At 34.7% G+C, this 24817-nt stretch overlaps 1 protein-coding gene across 1 annotated transcript in view; it reads right to left on the bottom strand.

The window, feature by feature from the left end:
* The window catches only part of LOC150103428 (serine/threonine-protein phosphatase 4 regulatory subunit 1-like), a 649146-nt gene that overhangs the window by 250091 nt on the left and 374238 nt on the right, over positions 1-24817 (bottom strand). Inside the window, exon 3 of the mRNA XM_090398478.1 lies at positions 14469-14575. Coding sequence (XP_090254604.1) covers positions 14469-14575 — 107 coding nt within the window. The remainder of the gene's footprint in view (positions 1-14468; positions 14576-24817) is intronic.

Raw genomic sequence — 24817 nt, 5'->3', positions numbered from 1 at the left:
GCTTTTCTGAAGTTCCATGTCCTTTTGATTTGCTGTTCTTGATCAATCTTGAAGTTTAGTGTTGTTATTATGGGTCTCTTCAATCGATTATAAAAGGGAAGATAAATGGAAGAAGAGGACAAGGAAGACGAAGAAAATCTTGGCTGGCAGATATCAGACAGTGGACTGGTATGAACTCTGAGAGACTGCTCAGAATAGCTGAGAATCGCTCAAAATTTGCCAAGGTGGTCGCCAACCTCCGATAGGAGATGGCACTCAAAGAAGAAGATTATGGGTCTGTGGTCACTGATGGCATTTCCCAAAATTTTCCATTGTGCAGTTTATGCAATGCTATAATTAATAGCTGTGATGTCAATAGCAGACTCAGTTCCCGTAGTTTTAGAGAGATAGGTGCTCTGTCCATTGTTAATTGTTGTGAGTTCCAAATCTGTAAAGAGGTCTTCCAATTGTTGACCTTTATGGTCTAAATCGAGGGAGCCCCACGTTGGACTTTTTGCATTTAGGTCACCAAATATAATGGTTGCATCAGTTGGAGGGAAAAGTACTGCGACACATGAAACAGAGTACTGTCACGTCAATATGGAATATAACGATACTTGTATGGCAGGTTATATAGGGGGTGGACCATAAGCCATGGAATATGCCTTATAAAGGGTCTGTCGTTGTGAAGCAACTGCATAAGTTTTTTTTTAAACATAGCCAGATTTTTTTTAATTAGTTACACATCAAAAATCACCTAAATGCCTTCCATTTTCGTCTTCACAAAGACGAATCCTTTCAACAGAATGTTCCATGACCTATGGGCCATCCTTCATAAGTACTGATTATGTTAGTGCTACTGAAACAAGACAGCATTCCTTTAATGAGATTTCATATTTCTCAACATAAACACAAATAGTGACAATAGAAAACAAATTATGTAATACTGATAATAATACGGTTATCAATGACTAATATTTTCATTATTAGCATCGATTTGGAATTGGTATTCAGCTAACGCTGATATGAAGACGCTTTAAGGAAAAAATAGTGGATAAAAGTCATAAACGATGTAAACTGAATATTTCTTGGCAAATAAAATAATTGTTTATGTACGAATCTCAAATATACGCAGTAGAGACATGGAATCCCGAAACATGGATCGCAGGGTCAGCGAACGAACGCCTATCAGTTTACTTACTGCGTCATAAGACACATTCAACACTTGAAGTGTTGTAAACAGTTAATAATGGAGCATATTCAACTTGAATTTTAACCCCACTCTAGTATTAGTAAAACGTACGACAGAAATAAAATATAAATAAAATAAAAAAAGACCAGAGACAAATGAAATATAATATTGTAAATCCCACTTGTTTGCTACAGGCAAGCTAGAGAGGAAAATTCTCTCGTTAACAGAGAGAGAAATGTTTTCAGCAAGCAGCATAACGAAAGAACATAAAAGCGTTTCGAAGCCAATTATTTTTGCCAACCGACCGATAAAAATGCAAAGAATTCAATGACTAAACAAAGGATTTAATTATTTTTTGTAAGTGAATACCACTGACAAAAAGTTGCAAACTTATATACACTTATAGTCGTGAGTGGGCTAAGGTTAAAATCTGACCGTACACAGGCACAGCATGGCTTCTAAGTGTTAGGCAATGTGGAAATTCTGAGAATTCCAGACGCCTAACACGGTACGTTTGGACACCTGAAGTGGCTTTCACCAGCGGATGAAAATCGCCTGCCTAAAAACTTTCAAAAACATCCATGTCCATAGTGGGATTCGAATGTACAGTCCGCTGGTTGAGACACTATCTACTTGACCAACTAAGTCAGCAATCGACTGCCACCAGGGCCGCGCCAACCCGGGGTTACAAGGGGCGCACCGCACCCGGGCGACAACATTGATAGGGCGGCATTTTATGTGACTAATATCTAATTTGGATTATACAATGCAGTATTAGAGGCGGTCGATAAAAGTTTACGGTCAACAACTATGTTCACAATTCTCTTATTTGGAAAGAATAATTTAGTTTAAATACCGTGTGTAAGAAATTTATTAGGCCTTTTAGGGGGTACTAAATAAATAGGACGAATGGAAGAAAAGGTAGCTTTTCCCCGATGAGTTCCCCCCCCTATACATACAAGTGTGTGTATATATATATATATATATATATATATATATAACACAAGAGTGCTATGTGTGGGCAAGTGGTGGACGTGCATTCAGTGGGGGAAACCAATAAAGGCTGTTTCGAAGAACAAAGAGAGACAAGAAAAAAGACGAGTAATTAGTTCGATATGTTTGGAGTTTGCTATGTATGGATGTTGGACGTGGCTGCTCCGGTTTCTGCATGATTAGCGGAAAGATGAGGAATGATGGTGATCAGCATGAAGGAGCCACATCAAAGGAAAGTACCCATTAAAAAAAAGGGCATAATGCAGAGACAGAGAGCTCATGAGAAAGCGATCTGGTGGGTGGGGGTTAGCAGACACACAGACAGAGCATGTGAGAGCTCACCTATTAAGCGAAATTCCCATTTCTGTGCACAAGCAAGAATTCTCAGGGAGGTTTTAGGTGCATAACCCCAAGTGTGAGAACAGCATTCTAAGGTTAATCGGATTTGAGATTTATTAAGTGTCAGGAGTTAAGCCGGAGAGAAACAACATTTTGAACCAAAAAAAAAAAAAAATCCCTATCACCATCACATCACCAAGCATATTGGAAGGACAAGGATGCCCATGAATGTGATATTGCATAAAACCTGAAAGTCAAACCAAGAAGAGTAAACTGATCATGACTGGAAATCAGAACATTATATGTGGAATAAAAATATAAATCTGGAGAATCAAAAATAAACAATTGTACGCCACTAACAATCGCAGCCAGCGGAAAAACTAAATAATGCAAGCTGTAGTCGATTACCACAAATTGAAAACAACTTCATCTATAGGAAATAATATCGAAAAATGAATGCAAAACTATGGCATCAGATTACGAATTCGAACCATAAGACTTTCGAAAACAGACGGTTTAGCTTGCTTTGCCAAAACAAGAAAACAGCCAAACCGTCTAATCGATATGATCATGTTTTGATCTGTTTGGAACTTTATGGAGAGAAGATATGCTGCTCCAAATAAGGTGAACAAGAATGTGTGATGACCTAGATTAGGCAAAAGCTTTCTTTTTTGCGGAAAATAATCCAAATAGCTATATGACACTGTGGATGGTTGAGAATGAGCTTTTGATCTAATCGATCTTTCATAATTTTGATCTTTCAAACTGTGTGTGTGTGCGCGCGCGTGTGGTGAGGGAGAGAGATCTGCTATCCAACTTAGTACAATGGCTCGTTAATGATTATTTATTTATTTTTTCTTTTATTTGAATCCCATCCAGGAAAGGCCGGAACCTAACATATATTTATACAGAAGGTGAGCTGAGGGTTATATAATCCAGAAACCCTGACTGAAGATTAAACACAGAACTTTTTCGAACCACTTCATTCTTCCAATAAGAAAGATGGCAATCTCACGCAAAGCGATGAAGTCTATCTACCACCTAAGGCCATTCATAAACATCTATGGCCGGAGTGGAAGTCGAACCCACGGGTTATTTGTTAGAAAGCAGAATCAATATCTGCTCAGCACTACGCTAAAAACATAATGAATTAAAGGTGAGCAACCTATCAATTTGAATATCTCGTTTTTTCTTTCCAGATAGGGAGAAACATATCGTGGCTATGTACTAGCTAAAGGTAGTCGTTCAACTGTACAAAACAATGGCCTAGGTCACAAGATAAAACAGATGTGATGTGCTAGAAGCAAACGTCACAACCGTCTAAAAAAAATCGATAGGGAAGGTTCAGGCCTCAACCTGATTTTACCGCTTGGTGGCTCGCCAAAAAGAAAATAGCGTTTGTGGATATTCCATAATGAACGACTTTAAAAGAGAACCAAGGTCAAAAGATGTGCAATGAAAATATGCTTGAAACCATAAAGAATAACATTAATAAAAGGCAATAGTTCAGTCCTTTGAGTCATGTTGGTAAGTAGAGAGATAACAAAGCAAGTTGGGGGGGGGGGGGGGGGGGCGTAAGTTGGTCTGAGTCTTGGAAAGAAGGTGTGTGTGTGTGTGTGCATTAAAAAAGAAAATTCATATTCTGAAAGCGAGGAAATGGAAATGGAATGTTTTCGGAAAACATTCACCATTTTGAAGGAGTCTACAAGAGCAACTTGTGGCAAAATGGCTTAAGAGTTCTGAAAATTTTCAATGCGCTGTTTCAAATACGGATTTGTTTATCTACACATAAGAATCGTTATACATGAAATATGTGACTGGTTCAATGCAGGATGAGACGCAACAAATGTGTTTCGTAAATACACACCTTTTTTTTCCTTTAATTCAGAAATGAATTATGTACTTCATGTACTGTATTACTGCTACAGCCTCAAGCATCTGACCTCTTTACGTGCACACATTATCCATAAATATCAAGATATTTCTTTACAGTCGTGATTCGAACCTAAAGAGGAGGAATTTTCTAGACCATTTTTCGGGCAGAAAGAAGCTGGCTGGTGTCACACAGAAACTAGCCGGTTAAGCAATAACATGCAACTAACCGAAAAGAAAACGATGTCAACAGTCTTTAGCTGTCAGAATAAAGATGGTGCAATACGGTCCCGTAGGGCAGTGCTTCCCAAACTTCTGGATGCCAGGGACCCCTTTGGAAAAAGTTAAATATTTCACGGCCCCTCGAAAAATAATCGTAATATAGACATATATTATTATAATATTTATTGTATTTATATTCAATACAAAACATACACAGCGAATATTGCAAAAATCAAATGCAAATATTACATTTTTAGCATCTTACATACACATTTGACATGGCACATTATCTCATATTTTTATATAGATAGATTTATTGTACATTTGCCATACAAGCACATAAAACGATTAGTAATTAAGAAAGAATTAAAAGCATAAAAGAAGTTTAATAACCATTTAACGTGATGGATGTGTTTCAATACTGCTACACCAATATCAGGTGAAATATTTGAAACTGCAATTCTTAGATTTCTGCTTTGAAATGAAACTTATATGAATAAGCATATATTTACTAATATTCATTAAGCGCCGAAATACACAGGAAGCAAAATTTGTGAACCCGCACCAATGTGTGATTTTTTCCATTAAAATATAAAAATAACAAAAAAGAAATAATCAATAAAAATTAAATACGTTTCTTTTAAGGCAAAAAAAAAATCAACTTAGTCTTAAAACATTTTAAACTTGTTTTCATTATTTCACGGCCCCGCTCAACAAAACCTACGGCCCCCAAGGGGGCCGTGACCCACAGTTTGGGAAGCGCTGCCGTAGGGAACTTATGGCAAGTGAAATTATTTTTCCTAAGACGAATAAATATTGAAATAATGAAATTATAGTATGTATTAGAATGTAGACAAGCGACAGACTTAAGGAATTGCAGAATTTCTTCCGGTATTCTTTCTTTAAAATATATGCAATTGAGATCTGGTCACAGAGAACATCATGAACAGACCAGTTACCCATGTATTTATTTATTTTATATCAAATGGCCCTCGATCAGTACTACTTCTAATGATGAATGCATCATGCATCAAGTGTTAAGAAATCAAAATTATAAAATCTAAACACAGCATACGTCTCTAAAAGAGATTAAGAAAAAAAACTTATGTGCCATAACTTGAGAATTTCGGTTTCCAAAATGAAAGTTATACGAGTTCCCACTCCCTTACCTTACCAAAAAAATTAACATATTTCCACAAGCATTATGTGCGCAAAGTTGCAATTCAATACAAAATTAAATTCGGTACCAACAATAAAATAAGTATACAAAAATTACATAAATTTCCATTTTGTTTAAAGAAGAACAAAACTTCTTATAAAAAGGTGCACTTTGTACCTAACTTTATTTAATTTGATCAATTTCAACCAAGTGAAAAGCATTTACTGATAATGGCAAATATGAAAACAGGCACATATGGAACAGCCTGAATACGAGAAAAAAAAAAAAAATGTAATATTTGTAAGGATATCCTCACTACTAATCTGAGAATGGGCAAACGTCCAGATATCACTTGAAAAAAAGAGAACCGCGATTTTAACGCTGCATGAGTAACGAACACAGCGAGTAGAGAATTCTAAATCTGAATGATTTCGAGAAAATTATGATCTGAAAGCAGAAAGTCCAATGTCTCCTAGTCTCTGCAAACAAACTTAATCGCAAAAATTTTAGAAGCAATGTATCAAGTGGCACTGATATAACCAGACTGAAAGCGTTTCCTAGAAATGCATTTTAGCGCATGTAAATAACAAAATATATTTTCTTTGCTGACTTCTGAATAGGAAGAATGAAGAGTCACTGCATCGTGTTAAGCAGTATCAGAACTAGGAAATGAATCGAAATGCGAGCGATCACTACATTTGCAGACTGCGCGCGAATTATATCAAATTGTAAAACAATTGGATTTTATATGAAGGATAAACTTAAGAAATAGATAAAATAATAGTACAAGTTCTAAATTTCAATCCAGAGAATAATGGGGGCCTAAGTAGATCAGAGCAGAATGAGGAAGTAAGTTTAGTTTCTCCTTACTTCCTCATTCTTCTATTCCGATCTATTAAGGCTCTGATTATTGGCTGGATGATGGTTTAGAACTTATTTATTCAGTAACACCAATTTAGGTGGTGGATGAATATATCATTACCCATCTTGCTTATTGGAAGCATGAAGTGGCTTGAAAAGGTTCAACGTTTGATCTCTATAGCAAAGTTTCCAAGATTATCTAGTCCATCCATGCTCAAGTGATACCAGATTTACAATTTTGTCGATGGAATTGACGTAACAACAATAATAATAAATTCAGCATTTTAACAGCCAACGCTATCATATTAGCCCACATTCGTGAGAATAGGATATCGTTTTAAAAGCAATTTAAACAATCTGTAATAACAGAGAACAAACGATGTATGAATCCACCCATTCAACTTAAGGTTTGCTTATAGAAACAACTCTTCACATTCTTTCGTAACAGGACGTAGGTAAAATATTGTGTTCCTATTCTCTATTTAGCCATTTCTCTCAATGAAAATTGTAAAAGACTAGTCATATTCACTTTACTGATGTAAGAATGCTGTCTGTGCACCCGTAAAATGTATTAGTTGTTTCCAAAAAGAGCTCCAATTATTACAATACCAACTAATGCAAAAATGCAACAAAAACAAAATATCTCAGAAAAGAAATTTCAGAAGGAAAATTACATGTTGAATGGAAATACTAGTGGTGGTGGTCGGCAGTAGATGGCGTTGGTGGAGTAGTGGATTGAATGGAGATAGAGCTGTAGAGCAGGTGCCCCCCCCCCCTCCCCTCGATGAGTCTTTGGACTTCCTGGAGGTGTCTATAATAATAATATTATTATTATTCAACAAGGTATAAAAACGCTTAGATAGATGGCAAAGTTTCCAAGGTGCTTCTAAACTCTGCAGTCCAGCAATCCGTCTAGTAAGTTATTTTCTCAACTTTGCATAGTTGATTAATTGCAAAACTCTTATACCATGATACGAAATGATCTGAGAATCAATGGTTATTTGCATGCATGCCAGACAATTTACTCAGGAACAGGTATTCAATGGTGGCTTGACTAATATTCATTTTTTAATATACAACTGTCTCGAGTTTAAATCCAGTATGGAGTACGAAAATCATGGGTAGGAGATTCGAATCTTTTGAAGCGGAGAGAATTATTATTATTATTATTTTTTTTTTTTGTTAATCAGCTGCCATACTTAAGACAAGGAAATGTCAAATTATTTTTAAACACGAATGAAGTAAATATGGCAGCGACTAAGAACAGATGAAAAGCTATGTTTCACCATAAACTGCAATAGGAGGATAGCAACATAATAAAGACAATAAATCCATATTAAATAGATTGTTTCCTCCACTGAGCTGCACAGTTTCATAACCATTTAGTCAGAATTACAGAGCTTTGGGTTACAGTGGCTGTGGTCGGTTTGTTATCTGTTTTACGGAGGAAAAGCCTTCGTCTAAGACCAACTTACCTACCGTCAGCTGAAAGCCGTTTTTACTTAAGGAATTTCATTACTTTATTAAATAAGACTATCACAGTACATTACGAAAATTAGTAAAAGTGTCTCGAAGTGAGACAAAGAGACAAACCCTTACTTCTTATCTGTTTCGCAGTCTGATCATGAATGGAGCAGTGATGCGTAGCATGTTCAGATCTTGTGTGATAATTGCTTCGCATGTACCATAAAATACACGTACACTTTTTTTTCCATCCCCTCCCCTCCCCGAACCAATTCATGGGATGATCATTCGTCCCCTGAATATTGATAACTACTGTTCTTCTAGACGCTAGTCGTTATCTACGGTGCGACTCGATGTCCAAATCATGAAAAGCATTTTAACACTCTTATCAGTCACGAAGTTTCTCTTCAAAAACCATTTATAACATTTGAATGGTTTGACTTTTTTTTTTTTTTTTGATCATTCTGCTTGTGCACATCCTTTGGTCACTAAAATGCAGGCATCGTAAATGTGCCAACGGTGAACACTTTTATATTACTACCAATTATAAGGTATAATACAGTTTGCTATGTTGCATTATCAATGAGTATAAATCAGATCGTACAATGGTGTAGCAAGGCAGGACATTACGTTTTATTTATTTATTTTTTAAATCAAATTCGTTCGATTTTCAATAAGTTTAGCAAAGTGCCTATTCACCTAATCTCAAGATAATGGTTTTTTTACTAAAATGTGGTATTGTAAATCCTTAAAATTTGAATAATTTCAATTGCATTTAAAACGGACCTGCTACAGCAGGCCCGTTCAGGGGCAAAACGATTCGAAACAAATTATATGGCAATAATGAACGGCTTTAGGCTCAACTGCTATGATAATGAAAGATGTCATTATATAAAAATACTATTTTGAAACGCACCTTTTTATTGACTCTCTCTCACACATACACAATATTTTCACACCTAGTTATTAAATCTGTTTAGTAGAGGAAGCAGGAATCAATTAGTTAATTCGTTCTGCTAATAGATGATATGTCCTCCCTTTAATGATCTTATAACGTAAATTTAAAAGGCAATGCACGATGGAATATGTATTTGCTGCTCTAGTCATGTACAATAGTACTCGTAGTCTCAAAGTTCAGTAAACTAATTAAATTAGTTAATCATATATATATATATATATATAAACAGAAGATAAACTAAAGCTAAACGAATAGGAAATCAGAAGTGAATCTGGAATATCATTGAGGGATTCATAAGTCTTAGGAAAGAAAAAAATTAGCGGGAAAAAACAGTGTTTCTAATATGTAGGATTTTTATGAGAATGATTTCATTAAGGAGAGAAACTATCCCTTCTGATTCGATGCTTGCAAAAGTTAACATTAAAAATTAACAGGAAGAAGCTTCAAAGACGGCCGAGCAAGCAATAAGATCCAACTGTTTCAAGTGCGTGACTGGTTATAAGAAAGGCACATTAGGCAGAATATGTCAACCATCTGTTTAACGACTAACAGTCCCACTTATTTCATTACAGATATTATATTACTAGTTACACAACCAATTAAATGAAGGTATATATGTAAGTGGCAAAAAGAAACTTAGAGGTGAATGACCTAGTAAATTTACTGCAGCTACCGATCCCACCAATGTACACCATTAATTGCATCTAACTTAATGAATATAGTGATCACATTACTTCCCTAATTGATAAAATATCTAGATGCTTAGTTATACACCTATCAAATGTATGACCAAATGTCGGCATCTTACATAAAGCTCATAGCGTGCGAATAATGTTATTGTCTTACTTCCATCAATGAAAAAGGATTCCTTCTCTCAGTGGAGACTATTGTGATGTTCTCAACTGAATGAAACAGACCGAATACTTCGTCAACCGGTTAATTATACTAAATTAACATAACTATTACTCAAACTGTTTCTTCGGTTAGCTTGAGTGGATGCAGATTTAATATTATACAACTGCTTATTTTTTAAGGAGTTGGGACAATTTATTCAAGACTAACTTTAGCCAAAGTAAAATGCATCTACCGCCCATATTTTTCCATTATCTACAGGCGCACTTGATTATATTAAAAAAAAAACGTGAATCATTATGCTATAGTATTCTGAAAAGATTTATGAAGAGTCCATACTAAAGCTATAAAATATAGTATGAAAGTTCTACATCTTATGGTGTTACAGTACTGAACTATTTATTTTAATTTAATATTAAGAGAAAAACAGAAGTAAATTGTTGTTAGTGAAAATAATAATACGATCGATTAAGATGAGATGTTTATACGTGGTTTCCTCTAAACAACGTTATATAATACAAAATTAGTGAGAATAAGCTGTTGTTCAGATAAATGCAAATCCCTAACATTTACGTCCTTTCATTCGATCAGATAAAAGTATGCTGACAAATGCTTCCATCCGATGACAATGACTTCCTTCACATTGGAAGCAGAATAATCATCATTCATCAGCACCGCAATAGATGATGGAAGATCTCAAGAGAACTAGCTTAATCATAGATTCTAAAGCATTATTAGATTAAACCGAAATAACAATCTGGTACATGAACTTTTTGGTTCTCTCCAAATTTAGCATTCCAATTCATAGATCGACCTTTTCCATAAATGTATTGAATCAAATATTAACTTGACAACATGTGCAGCAAAAATATGGAGTCTACTTTTTCGATAGTTCTTTCTTTCTGTTTTTTTAATCTTTAGTCCCGTATTTCATACTTAAGTGAAGGAACACATCCAGTCCTTATTGCACTGATACTTGCATTGCTGTTTCTTGTAACGAAAACACACAAACAATAAAAACATTCCTTGCTCAGTAACATTTAAAATATGAAAACAAATTAAAAGAAACAACAGCTGCTGAGACGCGTTCAAAATGTGTAACTATTCATTTTCAAAGTAATATGTACAGAGAAATCACAGCAGATATCGCCTAGTATGTGATCACTGTCTCGCTTATTGGAGAACTCGAGCAACTTGGGGGGGGGGGGGGAATCCATGTTTGATCTCTAGAGTAGAGTTTCCAGACTATGTAAAAATAAATAAAAAAAAATACAAAAAGTAAAAAATTATTAAAAATATTCTTATAAGTGGTTTTTAAAAATTTCATGTTTAGTCTGTATAGCAGAATTTCCGGATTATTTAACTCTTGGCACTCCAAATACACTATAGCCTAACATCTTGTTGTGGGTGTGTTCCAACTATATAAAATATATTTTTGTCCATGGCATATTTTTCTATAGATTCTGCAAATTCTCGTGTAAAACATATGTACGTGTATGTACTGGCCAATGCAGTTAAACAAAAAAGTGATTTAAATACAACCTGAGTGTACATAGATGAAAACACTTTTTTCCCTTAATATTTTAGAAGAGAATTCAAATAAAGGGGGAGGAGTGCGAACATGGTATTTATTCCTCGGACATAATTATTAAATAAATGTTAGAGCTGTGATTACATCAATGTTATTTATGTTAATAATGCCCATTCCATTTCTTTCTCAAAATAATGCTACGTTTTAAGGAAATTAACGTAATTTAAATGCACACTTAACAAGTATACTACGATCTTTATTTGCACGATGTGACACGCACGCACACAAACGCGCGCGAGTTTTATATATTACTTAAATTGTTGGGGTGGTTTAATATAATCAAACAAACCAACATAATAAAAACTCGTGCAACGATAAAAGGCACAAAGGACTAGAACAAATCTAATATCAATAGCGAACCTACGACGCTTAGTCAAAAGTTGTTCTTAGTCGACGCTTGGTCAAAAATGGATGCCACATTGGCGTACCTGTCCTCTTATGTTTACACAAACCGTTCATTCTATAGTGTCTGCAAACTGTTCACAAAGGCATAAACAGGAAGTGGATCCTTATCAAACTTTGCGCGATAACGATGTTGTAACAATTTCACGTATTCTGTTCCAGGCAGCCGCTGAACACGCGATTTCTCTAACGGTTCCACTGTTTTATTAGTAGTTAGAGCTAAGCGACACGATTAACTTTAGACGTTGCGGTTCTTTTCATCGAAGTATGTATGGTTGTCAACTTGTGTACAGTTCAATTACGATTAAACTCTGCAAACATAAAACGTAAAATTCTGCTATACAAATAAATCATCATGTATTCAAAACAACTTATTATTCAAGCGAAAAAAGCTTGTGATAAACACTGAACAAACAAACACTGGTCGAAACATGTATCAAGAGTAGACAATATATTATTCTAATGAACTACAAGGAAATTCAACTGGTTGTATTTCTTAATGAGATATCACCCACCCACCCCCAATGAGAATCCCATTCGCGAAACACCTATAGCGCTATAGTACTGTGGATGGATGAACTAAGGCCTCGATAATCCCGAAATTTTCTAAATAACACTTATTTAAGTCACTTCGGATCTCCAATAACTGGATGGTGGTCTCACGCCAGCAATTAAAAATCAACCGCTTCATCCACAAACATCCATAACCACACTGGAATTCGAACGCATAGCCTGTTGAATAAAGAACAGCCAACGTTACACTGCCAAGACAACAAACTTTTCATTCTTATTTTACGAATATTACACAAGTATTCGAACAGAAAATAAGCAAAAAAATAAACTGCTGAATTAACACTTAAATCAATTTCTAATAATAATAAACATGTAGATTCAAAGTTTGAAGACAATCACTTGGAAACAATTTTTCATAACTATAAGGCAGAAAACTATGTGATATCAACAGAACGTATGCAATCAACAAATCGAATATCAACGTTGGATTTCGTTCGGTTGATTAGTAGAATCAAGGCTTGCTAAACATGGTTCCAAGGCATTTCAGAAGTATTCTGAATACAAACAGGAGTTCTGGACTGGCTATAAAAACTTCCAGTGCTATTCTTTTCGAAACAAGAGACAATTATGACATGCCGTTTTAAATTTTCTGGCAAGAGCATAAGTTATGAAGTGTTGCAGACAATCAAAAAAGGGATGCTTTTTATTGTCGGCAATCATTAACATTGAAACATTGTTTATGCCTAATATCATTAAAACAGTCCAAGTATAGTGAATAAAGGGGGCAAGGTATTATTTTAATCATTTTATTAATAGAAACGGAATTACAACGAAAATATATTTTAAAAAATCCACATAAACCATGAATGTAAAGATGACTTTAAGACATGCTCAAAGAGTAGCAAAACTAGATTTGCATCCGGAGCAACCAGAACCCACAGTCTCATTATCTCAAGCAAATCCTTCACATCAGATGATAGTCATATCGGCAGAGGTCACTAGTGTCAATCGAATGCGAATAAACACACTACAGTGATATGTGAATCCACTGTTTCAAACATGGACTTCAACTGGAATCGTAATCAATGTCTTCTAAGCACAACTAGTCCTTCAAATTTTGATCAGCAATTTCTGTTCGTTAGTATTCGATAATCTTCATCCGCTAAAATGTAAGCTCGCCTATCCCAATGATTCTTAACTTAAAAAAAAAAAAAATTCCTGTAATGCACATGTGATATCTTCCTGGCTGAAAAGTTTGGACCTTTATCGGATGTTAACAGTCTGCAAAAGTCAACTATAATCTGTTTCCAAGTCATATTTAATTTCGCAGTTTTCCGCACTAATTTTCTTTAAAAAAAAGTAATCATTTTATTGAGTTCTGTGACTGAATATTTTATACCTATAGTACAGTAACATTCACCAAACACTCCAGTCAATATCTAAAAAACTATAATCCTCAATGCTACTCGTAGTTTACTGCTACCTCCTTAATATAATTTTCTTCGGCCCTTGGTTTTTAGACCTATTAGCGCAGCGCCTTGGCCCAAGTTTTCAATAAATTTAGTTTGCTCCTGTAGTCGTCAATGTCTTTAAGGTAATTTCACACGGTGACTTGTGAATTCCAAAAGCGGTTTCTACCACCTGGGAAGATGCAAAAACGAATATATCTTTATGTCGTGGCTGTAACCCTAACTTACCAGAAGTATGTTACCTATTCAATTTCTAAACGCTATTACAGAGCAAGTAATGCCACGTTTGAGATCGTTAAGGATGCTGCTTAGTTATAATAAAATCAGTAAAGAAACCAGAATTATGCAATTCCTCAGGTGTATACGACGGCTTCCTCAGATCTTCTTTGATATTCTCATGGTCATTTATCGTAATCTTCGAAATTATTAATACGTAAGTGAAATGAAAAGCGTAAAAGTGAACTGAAACTCTTATCTCTATCATATAAGGGGGATAATCTATACTCTACAAAAGCTAATCAAAACTTTTCAGAGAATGGATACGGATTTAAATTTGACTTCAATATGCGTAACACATGGAATACAACTATAACGGTACTTACCATAATCTTCGGCAAGCCTGCACAAAACTGACAATACACAGTTCACCTCATCGGGATCGTCTGCAACTGCACGCAGCGTATCCAAGATATTTCTCGCCACTGCTTGCCTAGAAAAAATAGAGAGAGAAAAAAAAAGTTAAGTGAAATGAATAGTGTACCAACATATAGCATTTAAAACTTTTCAAACATAAAATGAACAGGCTTTCATTCAAAATGGAAAAGAAAAAGTATATTTAAGTTGCCTGTTAACTAATAAAAGTAGCTGACAACTCGCATGCCCATGAGCACCGTTATATAATCTTTCAAGGTATGTAAAAATAAATAAATAAATAAATAAATGTTAGCTTTAAAACTTAGCCTCTAGGTTAGCGCTCGAATGGATAATTATTTCAGAAAAGAAAAAGAAATACATTACACTCGGCCTTGTAATTATATTTCTTCAAAATCAAAATTGATAAACTGGCAAATCAGTTTCGCAAGAAATACGAAAAACACCTGACGAATAGCGCGCAAGACGATAGTCAACTTTTATTGCCTTGAAGAACGCTTCACAAGAAGTACGTCTTTAAGTAATCACGCTACTTTGAGGTTGTATCTCGGCGTGAACAAGGATCTGGATAATGTCTTCAGTAAGAAACCTGTCAAGCACAGCCTCATTCACGTCTTTGTGGCTAAAGAAATGTTGTCGTAGTGTCTTCTGCAATTTTTTTTTTTTTTTTTTTTTTTTAAAAAGTCAAAGATGCACAGCAAAGGTAAAATGCAGTTTTCTCATTCAACGGATCGGATGGGCTTTTCTTCAAACCGATTATTGTTAAATAGTAGACTATTTTATTTTATTTTTTTTTTTCTTGTGGAAAGCGAATTATCCTCAGCCAAATTCTAAGTAACACATGCGTATTCATGCTGTCAACCTCAGCGCCCATACTTCTACAGAGATAGAAAAGAACTATTACAATGTAGTTACTAACTGATCGGGTTCGGAAAGACCGATTAACGCTGTTTCATGTACAGTGCCGTATCTATAACAGAAAAACTTTTTCAAAGTACGAGGGAAAATTTATTGTATATAAATAAACGACAATATGTACGCGAAAATTAAATTCACAATCAGTAAGTTCAAGTTGGGTAGTGAGCAAAAACAAACCGATAACTAGAAGAACAAAAAAAAAAAATAATAATAATAATAATAATAAAATAAAATTAAGATCTCTTGGCTTCAAAGTACACTCGTCCAGTCTTACTAATTGCCTACTGAGAAACGCAGCTATCAACACTACTAAATTAAGGGATTTCAGGAAACACATATGGTGAAAAATGCATTTACTTTTAACACGCGTACACATAATTTTGTTATGGACACATCTGTAAACGACTCAGCATAGAGTAAATATTAGGAATCCCACTCCAATTATCTTTTTTTTAATGATTAATTTAATATGAAAATACAGACGCAAGCCTAAACATATGTCGAAAAGTTAAAAAAAATCGAAATAACAGAATAATAATTCCGTATGATAATAGTATTAAGGTTTATATCAATAAAAGGTACAAAAAAAAAAAAGCATAAGCAAAGCCAAAGTTCGATCTTTTTTTTTTTTCCCCCCTTGCCGGCATATTATTGCAGTTTTTCCTCGATTAGTCAATGTATATACTGAAATGTAATCCTTTAGCAAAGCTGATTTATGAACTAACCACCATGTTTGATTAAATATCCATTAAATTAGTGTTTTAATCACAAATTTAACAGGCGTAATAAACAAAGTAATCAATTATTATTCATTACATCTTCCTTCCCAAATAGCCCAAGGGGCCTTGGAATAATCGCGGTTTATCCTTCAGCCATTTTTCTTTGCGAGTTAAGATTTAGTTCATTATGATAAGTTAATCTTTGTATTTTTTGGTTACTTTTTTTTTTTAAAGGGAGGGATAGAGAGAGAGGTGAAGGAAAAATTATTCTTAATTACTGACTAGGTAATTAAGGAAATTGACTGTTGACTATACTCCTTTTTTCTGGATGTAGTTGCTCGACTTACAAACAAAATAAGGTTAAATTTCCTCCAAAATGAAATACATCAGTCAAAGATGTCTTTACGTAAATCATCGTTTATCTAACTTTAGAATTTATTAACTTCTTTAAACTTAAAAGTCAAAAATATTTGCAAAGTAATCTCGTTAATACTCATTCACCTTTAATTAAAATGCACTGCAAGTTAAATAATGTGCGCGTATCATTTGAATGTAATTAATTACATTCGATATATAATTTAATTATCTAATATAATTATTAAATATAGTAATTAAATAATTAAAATGTTAACTAAATATTAATAATGAATTAAATAAAAATTAAATCACAACATATATTTTTTCCCCGCACTAACAATTTCTACTCATTTCTCAACTCCGAAGGATCACGCATGTCATAAATAAATAAATAAAAGCCAGATACCTACACACTGTGGTTGATGGGGAATTTGTACATGGAACAAAATGCGCAAAGCTTAGAAACTCAAAGAGTTAAATAAGTAGCTAATAAGTAACTAATAATAACAAGTCTAGGTCGTATGACCTGGTAGCCATCATAAGACTGGTAAAGCACCACAGTGACTTTCAGTCGAAGATTACAGCGTTGTGCAACTTTCTCAACCTTAAAAAGGTGTTGAACGCATTCATTAAGTATTTTACAAAACGAAGACAAATTTAACAATTTTCGTGCAGTCGACAGCAATTCCTATCATACCTCATCTTGAACTCTTATAGCACTGCTACACTTCAAATACTCACTGTAGCAAAGCATTCAACTCACTCTGTACTCGCTGAGGAAAAAAAAAATCTTCCTCATCTACTCACAAGACCTTTTTTGAATCCTCTCTCTCTTTGACATTTCCTTATTCCTTGAATATTCAAACAACCAGGATCTGTGCTCAATTCCCAGATATATTCTAATCCATATATGATAAAATGGTACTGTTGCTTCTCTATTCCCAACTACTAGCAACCGCCTCATTGTGACATTTCTAATAACTCTCAATTTTGCAATTTATCTCACAAATTGCCAAAAACTCATTTTGTTGTTCAAACTTCAGCTCCTGTCTACTCCTGAAGCACTTCCACCAATATTTCAGCAAGGCGTTCTATCTCCTGTGGCTAAAGTGCAAAACGCATTTGTCAACATTGATTTGAATAGGTGACGCCAGTTCAAAGTCAAAACAATCTGGAGAGCTGCGTTGCACATAGGTGAGGAGGAGATTAATAACACTTCAAGGATGAAAGATGCAATTGAAATCTTTCAGTTCGAAAGTGAATACAAATGATTCTCCTGTATGTTGCTTGCCACAAGTTTGGTCCGTTACAAGCTTTGCTTCGACTTACTAATGTAACTTTTTTAGGATATAACATTTGTGAATAGTAATTATAAACCTAATAAATCATTATTTTATCCGAAAATAAATCATATTATTGTGATGAAACGTCGGGGCTATCTAATAAGTATACGCTTTGAGACAAATTCCAGATTAAACATCCTGCACTGAATTTGAATAAACGCTACTATGAAAAGCAGGCCATTTCAGCCTACATTTAAAAACAATTTCTAATTTCAATTAAAACACATCTATCCTAACCATCTACTCATGAAATATTTCATAGCTTCTCCAAAAATACTCCTTCGAAAAGAATACCCCTCCTCTAAAAGGCATTTTGTTGTTCATAGCGCAATCCAATGAAAACAGCCATCTCGTAAATGCATCACACAAAGAAAATAGCGATACATCTTTGCGGCACTTATCAGACTTTATCAAACCTACATTAAGAAACTGTGGCTTCATGCCAAAGTTGCCGTTCGATAGCGTGCTTTTCTCACAGGCAAACTCATGCCGAAAAAAATTTTATATATCAGTCCTATATTATGACTTTTTTTTTATATACCCTGTATATAACAGGCCAATGAAAAAAAGAAATGCGTACCATTTCTTGCACTGATCGAAATCAGCGCAAGAAATGAAAAATTCTAGATTTCCTCGTAATTTAGAGAATAATCTAGAACAAAGTAACTATTCAACAGAAATTTGATCTATCACCAGCACTGGTCAAACCACATGGAACTACTAGTGGAATGACCTTTAAAAAATGAAACTGAATAAAATATAAATGCATCACCATTGGTTTGTGATTTATATTGTGGATCTCGCTTAAGTAAAACCTTAAAAGGCTTTTTAAGCAAGCGAATAAAATAAAATGGTCTCTATACACCTGCTTGTCAAATTTATCTTTGAAAATAAATTTATGGAAATTAAACTTATCTTACATAAATAAATCCTCTAACGTCTTTTACTGCCCTTGGCAGTAAAAGGCAGAACTCAGCTTCCAACCCCCCAAATCGGTAGGCGGCCGGTTTCCATCTACAGCCGTCAATGAGAGCTGAGCTCATTACTACTGATGATTTTTCAGGTATCCATGCAAGAGAGCACAGAAAAACAACTGTACTGTGATCTCTAAACTTTATGTCGTATTATTATTATTATTATTATTAGCTGATCCAGTCTAAGTTCTACTTTCAATTAATCTGCATGATGGGATAAGACTAAAGTTTCTGGGAGGGGAGGAAAAGAGAGAGAGAGAGACTATATGCCTATATCCCCTTAATTGGCGGCTAAATCGAACGTATAAAGGGGTATTTCTTCTGGGTCTAGCATTATGAAACCAAAAGGTTGCCACACGGCTAACACAAACACATCAGCTTTCTTGATTTTTTTTTTTATTCGTATGATAATACAACCGCCGTGAGCTCCTATTATTATGGGGAGGTACGGGACCATCTGAATTCCCCCCTCCCGGGCTCGGGACTGGCATAGCTGACGAATCAGCCTATGGCTGGGAGGAACCGTTTCTTAAGTATTCCTGACTTAATCCGTGTGTGTTCATAGGGCTGGTTTGCCTGTTCTGGGGGGGACGAAAAACCCGAGTTTCCGGGCGGGAAAAAAAAACCCTACCTTCCTATGAGACCAGCTAACTCACCTTTCGTCGAAAGAGACCAAATAGAGGTTCCTCACGTCATGGACGGGAATCGAACCCAGGCCTTTCTGACCAAAGGGCTTCGTCTATACCGACTGAGCTACGGAGGCTCAACATTCTTGCAAGATGTGACATAATCTGAATAAAACGCCACAATACCAATACATCTGAATCATGCCTGTAGTGCATATTTGAAAAAGGTAGCTAAAGGACGTCATTATTTTTGCAATATTAGCTTATGGTACCCATGTAGCTTAAACAAGGCCAGATTAGTAGTAGTGAAACAAAGGAGACTAAGTTCTTAGTTTTCTGAGAGAGAGAGAGAGAGAGAGAGAGAATGTCCATTAATTGCAAAGGCCTTGGACTATGTTCGTAGAACCTATAAAAAGGATGTTCAAAGAAATCTAGAATTCTTAATTTCCTCCATCTCACTCATATGGAGGCGGCAGCTTTTCTCTGCCGAAAAGTCAGGTTTTTCATTAAGCAACAACATCCAGAGAATACATGCAATTAACAGGCCTAATACACTCACCTCATAGCCTAAGTTTAATCTCCAGCAAATCAAACCAAGCGTCCGCCTCCGAATTTCTTAATCGCATCATGGTCCATAGCAAAGAATAAGAAACTAAAAATTGGAAGAGCGTTCGTTACCTTTTAAGATATATTATAGCTCCAAAAACGATTTCACTTCTGAATGCAGAAATAGTCAAAACTGGATGCAAAGACAAGTAGTACAATCATGAACGGTGCGAATTAGTACTCAAAAGTAAGCTCAATACCGAATACCAAATCAAATATAGAGCTTAGCCTTGAACAAATGTTAGTTGATGTTCGTAACTAGACAGGATTAAGATGTAGTTTTTATTCGCCATTCAGCTAAGATGAAACGTTAAGCTTAAAAAAAAAAAAAAATCGTCTGTAAACTGGTAAGAGAGAGGCTCCAAAAAAACGAAAGAGAATAATTCATTATTCTTGTGTTTTTATTCGTATTCAAATTATTATTTCGCTTCTTGTTTAACGTGTATCCAAACTAAGAGTGTTCATTTTCAGACTAAGTGTTTTAGCTTCGCCACAAAAGTGTTTACAGCGTGCGTAGCTTCAAGATGATAAACAGTTATCTATGTGGCTCCACGATAGTTAAATTGGACATCATTAACAACATCTCCACGCGCTAAGACATAAAAATGGAGACAAGTGTTGTTATTGCACCTTGGAAAGCTGATATCAGATTACATTTACATAATGTTCGCCATAAAGGTCTTCCCACAGAATTGCCCTTCTTGCATCACTTAATGTATGATATTAAATTGCATTTTGAAATAAGACAAGTTTATATTTAAAAAAATTCACAAGTAATGATGCGAAATAAATAAAATACATTAAGAAGCTGCTTTGAGATTCCCCCCACCTAACCTCATAGAGTAGTTTTCAGCAGCATTCAGTATTATTGTATATATAAAACGCGTAAATAATATACATCAACACAAACACCTTTCTAACAGTTAGATTGGATTCTTTAGCAAGCAGTTAAAGCCACTGCATGTCCGTAAACTGTAGCTCGCAGTTTAGCGGAGAAAAATCTCTGCATGTGGTTGGCTTATTGTCAGCGAAAACCTTTCCTCTGATCAGATTCCGTTAGATGAATTAACAGTTTTTAATGCGACTGTCATCCAACATGCTACCGTTGAAAAACTATACGCAAATGAAGCAGCTGTTTTCTAAAAGTCGAGTTTAGTTTGATGAGTAATTCGGCAACATGCGCCTTGTAACTTTTATATAAAACTCAACAGTAATAACAAATGAACGACCTATGAGACCCTGTCAATGGACACAACACACATGCTCTCTCTCTCTCTCGCACATACACACAAATACAAATGACGGATATGGTAGACAGGAAGCGTAGTAGTAAACAACGCTAGGGATAGAAGAATCTTTACAGACGGAGGGAAGCTAAACAAAGAGAAGGGACACAAATGTGTAGTCCAAGGACCGGATACATCCACTAACTTGATATTAGTGCGAGGAGAATTTTGCTCTCCCTCAAGTAAAGATGTTTCTGTACTACATAAGCGTAGGAAAGTAACAACAAACAGCCACCAATCTGGCACGGTCAGCGCAAGAAGCACTCTCCTCTCACTAAAACAGGCCTTGCTTAACATTTTATTCACTGCGACCAATTCATTAAAATAGTTTAATAATAAAATATTCAAATTTTAATTAAACCCTCAAGTTATATCACCAACACGTTTAGCTAAATGCTACTATCTACTTGAAGCTTTAAATGTTTCTCCATACATAGCAAAATCTTTATTAAGATAATGAAGACTTCCGACATACAAAATTATGTCTAAAACCTTAGTGATTTAGTGTACTACAAATAGTACGATATAAGCATTAGTAAAACAAATCTAAAACTAGGAAACCAAGCCGTAATTACTTTATGATTTTTTTTAATAATCAATCAGTAATGAGTAATGAATTAACTAATCAGGATTGGAAAATTTCGTCTAACAGAGCTATTGACATACCTTTACCTTTCTTTTATGTCATTTTTTCCACTATTCCTTCCACATTCTACTCAACTCTAAATCTTCTAAAATTTCCATGAATTTGTATAGACTGCTCATGTTAACCAATTTCATCCGAAAATTTATTCGAGCAACTAAGAATTTGAAATGTATGTCTGTAGGTGCAACGCCTATTTTTTAGCCTTCATTTTAAAAGCCCAACCTCTGATTTTGCCTTCTCACTTTTCTATTGTAATATCATTCAGAACTTGCACATGAACTTATTATGAAGAATAGAGCTGCTAGCCACAGTTAACTGAAATAAGAAATATTTGAAGAAATGTCATATAGATACATAAGCGATGTCCATAGTTTCAATTACTGCCTCTCTCGTGTGGTCCACTTACAATGACTAATTGTCCATCTTGTAATGGAGACCCAAACGAGTATTACAAACCTGTGTGTAATAATCCATTTTCTAGTACGCTACAATGGAAAGCATACTTTTATCAAAATGCAACTTCGTAACATACTGATAAAATTTCATTGAGGTTTTGCAATCCTAAACCGTTTATCGAAATTCACGTTTACTTGTTAATCCTTATCAAATTAAGTTCATTATTTCTCAACTTATGTTAAATTTCAGTTATTCGTACCTATATACTCATAAATATTTTACACGATTTTAGCCTATTCAGAAGTTTAGCCATTCAGTACCACTTTCTCTGTTCCCTATTCCTTAATCCAGTAATTTTTTCAGCTCCGGGGAGAAACTAAAAAAACTACTGGATTAAGGAATCAAGTGAAGCAATGTCCTACTAACAATTTCAGCTGAGAATCGCCACCGTACGATGTAGAAGATTGGAATCTATTCTCTTTTTCGAATGTAAACAGTTTGACTAATTTTGATAAAAGTTAATACGGAGATCCCTCCCACGCACTCTCACTTTACTAAAACACAAAGCAACATGTCAGTTTTGATGTCGTGGAAGTTGTGTAATTCAAATATGCCTTCATCAGCATTCACGGATTTCCTTTTCTTCTTCCAGTATCCTTTTATGCTCAGTATCAGTCATAATATTGTGACCTCACCAAATATAACACTGTGTAAATTTTAAAATTAAGAACATCGCTATACAACAAACTCTACACTGAACATCAAGTGTAGTACAGGAAATCTTTACAAAGATGATTTGTGTTGCTAAATACTCTATCTTCATCTTTGCACAGCACCAATTCATCTTCATGGATAAATTTTCCACAAGCAAAACTAAGTTGAGTGGGAAACAAACAAAGCGCCTCTAATTATTTGTGAAATTCTTAGGATTCATTACCTACTTATACTGCAACATAAGTGATAGCAAAAGTGAAATGAAAGCTGTATACTTGTGGCACATTGTTGTAAAATTTTAGGACTGAGTAATTAGTTTAACTGCCTAATTAATTTTTTTGAATAAAAGACATTTTTTACGGAATTTCGAATTCTTGGTAAAATTTTATAACTAACACGTTCGAAAGTGGTATAGACGTAGGTATGAAAAGCGGAAGCTATTATCGAAATATCTATTGTCTTCTGAAACAAAACTATTATTACACATGTTATTCATACACACGAAAGATTGTAAACTTATAGACATACTGTTGAACCGGCGAGAGTTGAGTTATAGAATTTACGCTGATATTTTCCAGAAAAATAAATAACTTTTAATATGCTTTTGATTAGTGACATTTTTTTTTATTTTTAGTGACATGTCACTAAAAATAAAAAATAAAAAAATCATATTTTAATAAACAGTTCAAATCACTATCCAATTTGCAGGCTTGGTTGGGTTGAGTGGTTACCATATCCGTGTGAATATTTTTGAATTTCATATAGTTCACAAAACAATGATGATGGGGAATGAAATTCATAACATGATAAAAAAAAAAAAAACATCGCATGAATCCTTCACAAACAACTGCAATTACAAGAATTAAAAATAAAAATATATAAAGTATAAAAAAGCATAGCACTATTATTAAGAAAAATGTCAAGCCTCTGTGTGGATGACTTCGTCGAAGACTATTTTTAATCTTATTACCAGTTTCCTCAGAAATTCTTAACTATTCGCAACTAACGAAATTTCGATTCTGTAAGTCGAGTACCAACAAAATAGATATGTAAACGTTGTTGCCAGTTTATTAACGTGCAAATTTTTGGTGAGGTCACAATATTATGACTGATACTGAGCATAAAAGGATACTGGAAGAAGAAAAGGAAATCCGTGAATGCTGATGAAGGCATATTTGAATTACACAACTTCTACGACATAAAAACTGACATGTTGCTTTGTGTTTTAGTAAAGTGAGAGTGCGTGGGAGGAATCTCCGTATTAACTTTTATCAAAATTAGTCAAACCGTTTACATTCCAAAAAGAGAATAGATTCCAATATTGTCTATCTATAATATCTTTAAAAACAGCAAGCTCTACAGAAAACAATCATAAAAGGTGTGGCTATGCCCATAATTCTGATTTGTTTACGTGAGATTTTGAGTGATGAAACTGAGCTGGCTTTGATGAGTGGTACTATACAGGATTTAGAAACAGCCTGCAAATGACCCCTCTCTCTCTCTCTCTCTCTCTCAAACGTGTTAACTAGAAAAGAAAGGGCCAAATGCTATTTGAACTTCCACTACTAATGAAGGATTATCTTTTCGTTCTATTTCCATGTTTCGTAACAATCAGTATGCATCTCCTAGGCTAGAGGAATACTGTGGATGGGCAAATTTAAAAGAAATTTTGGTATTCGGGATAAATTTTCCCAGATATTTCAACCTAAATTGTA

Source organism: Typopeltis vanoorti, chromosome 9 (genome assembly GCF_054136105.1).
Source record: "Typopeltis vanoorti isolate ZY-2024b chromosome 9, IOZ_Tvanoo_1.0, whole genome shotgun sequence".
Classification (NCBI taxonomy): domain Eukaryota; kingdom Metazoa; phylum Arthropoda; class Arachnida; order Uropygi; family Thelyphonidae; genus Typopeltis; species Typopeltis vanoorti.
This window is presented reverse-complemented; position numbering and strand designations above follow the sequence as displayed.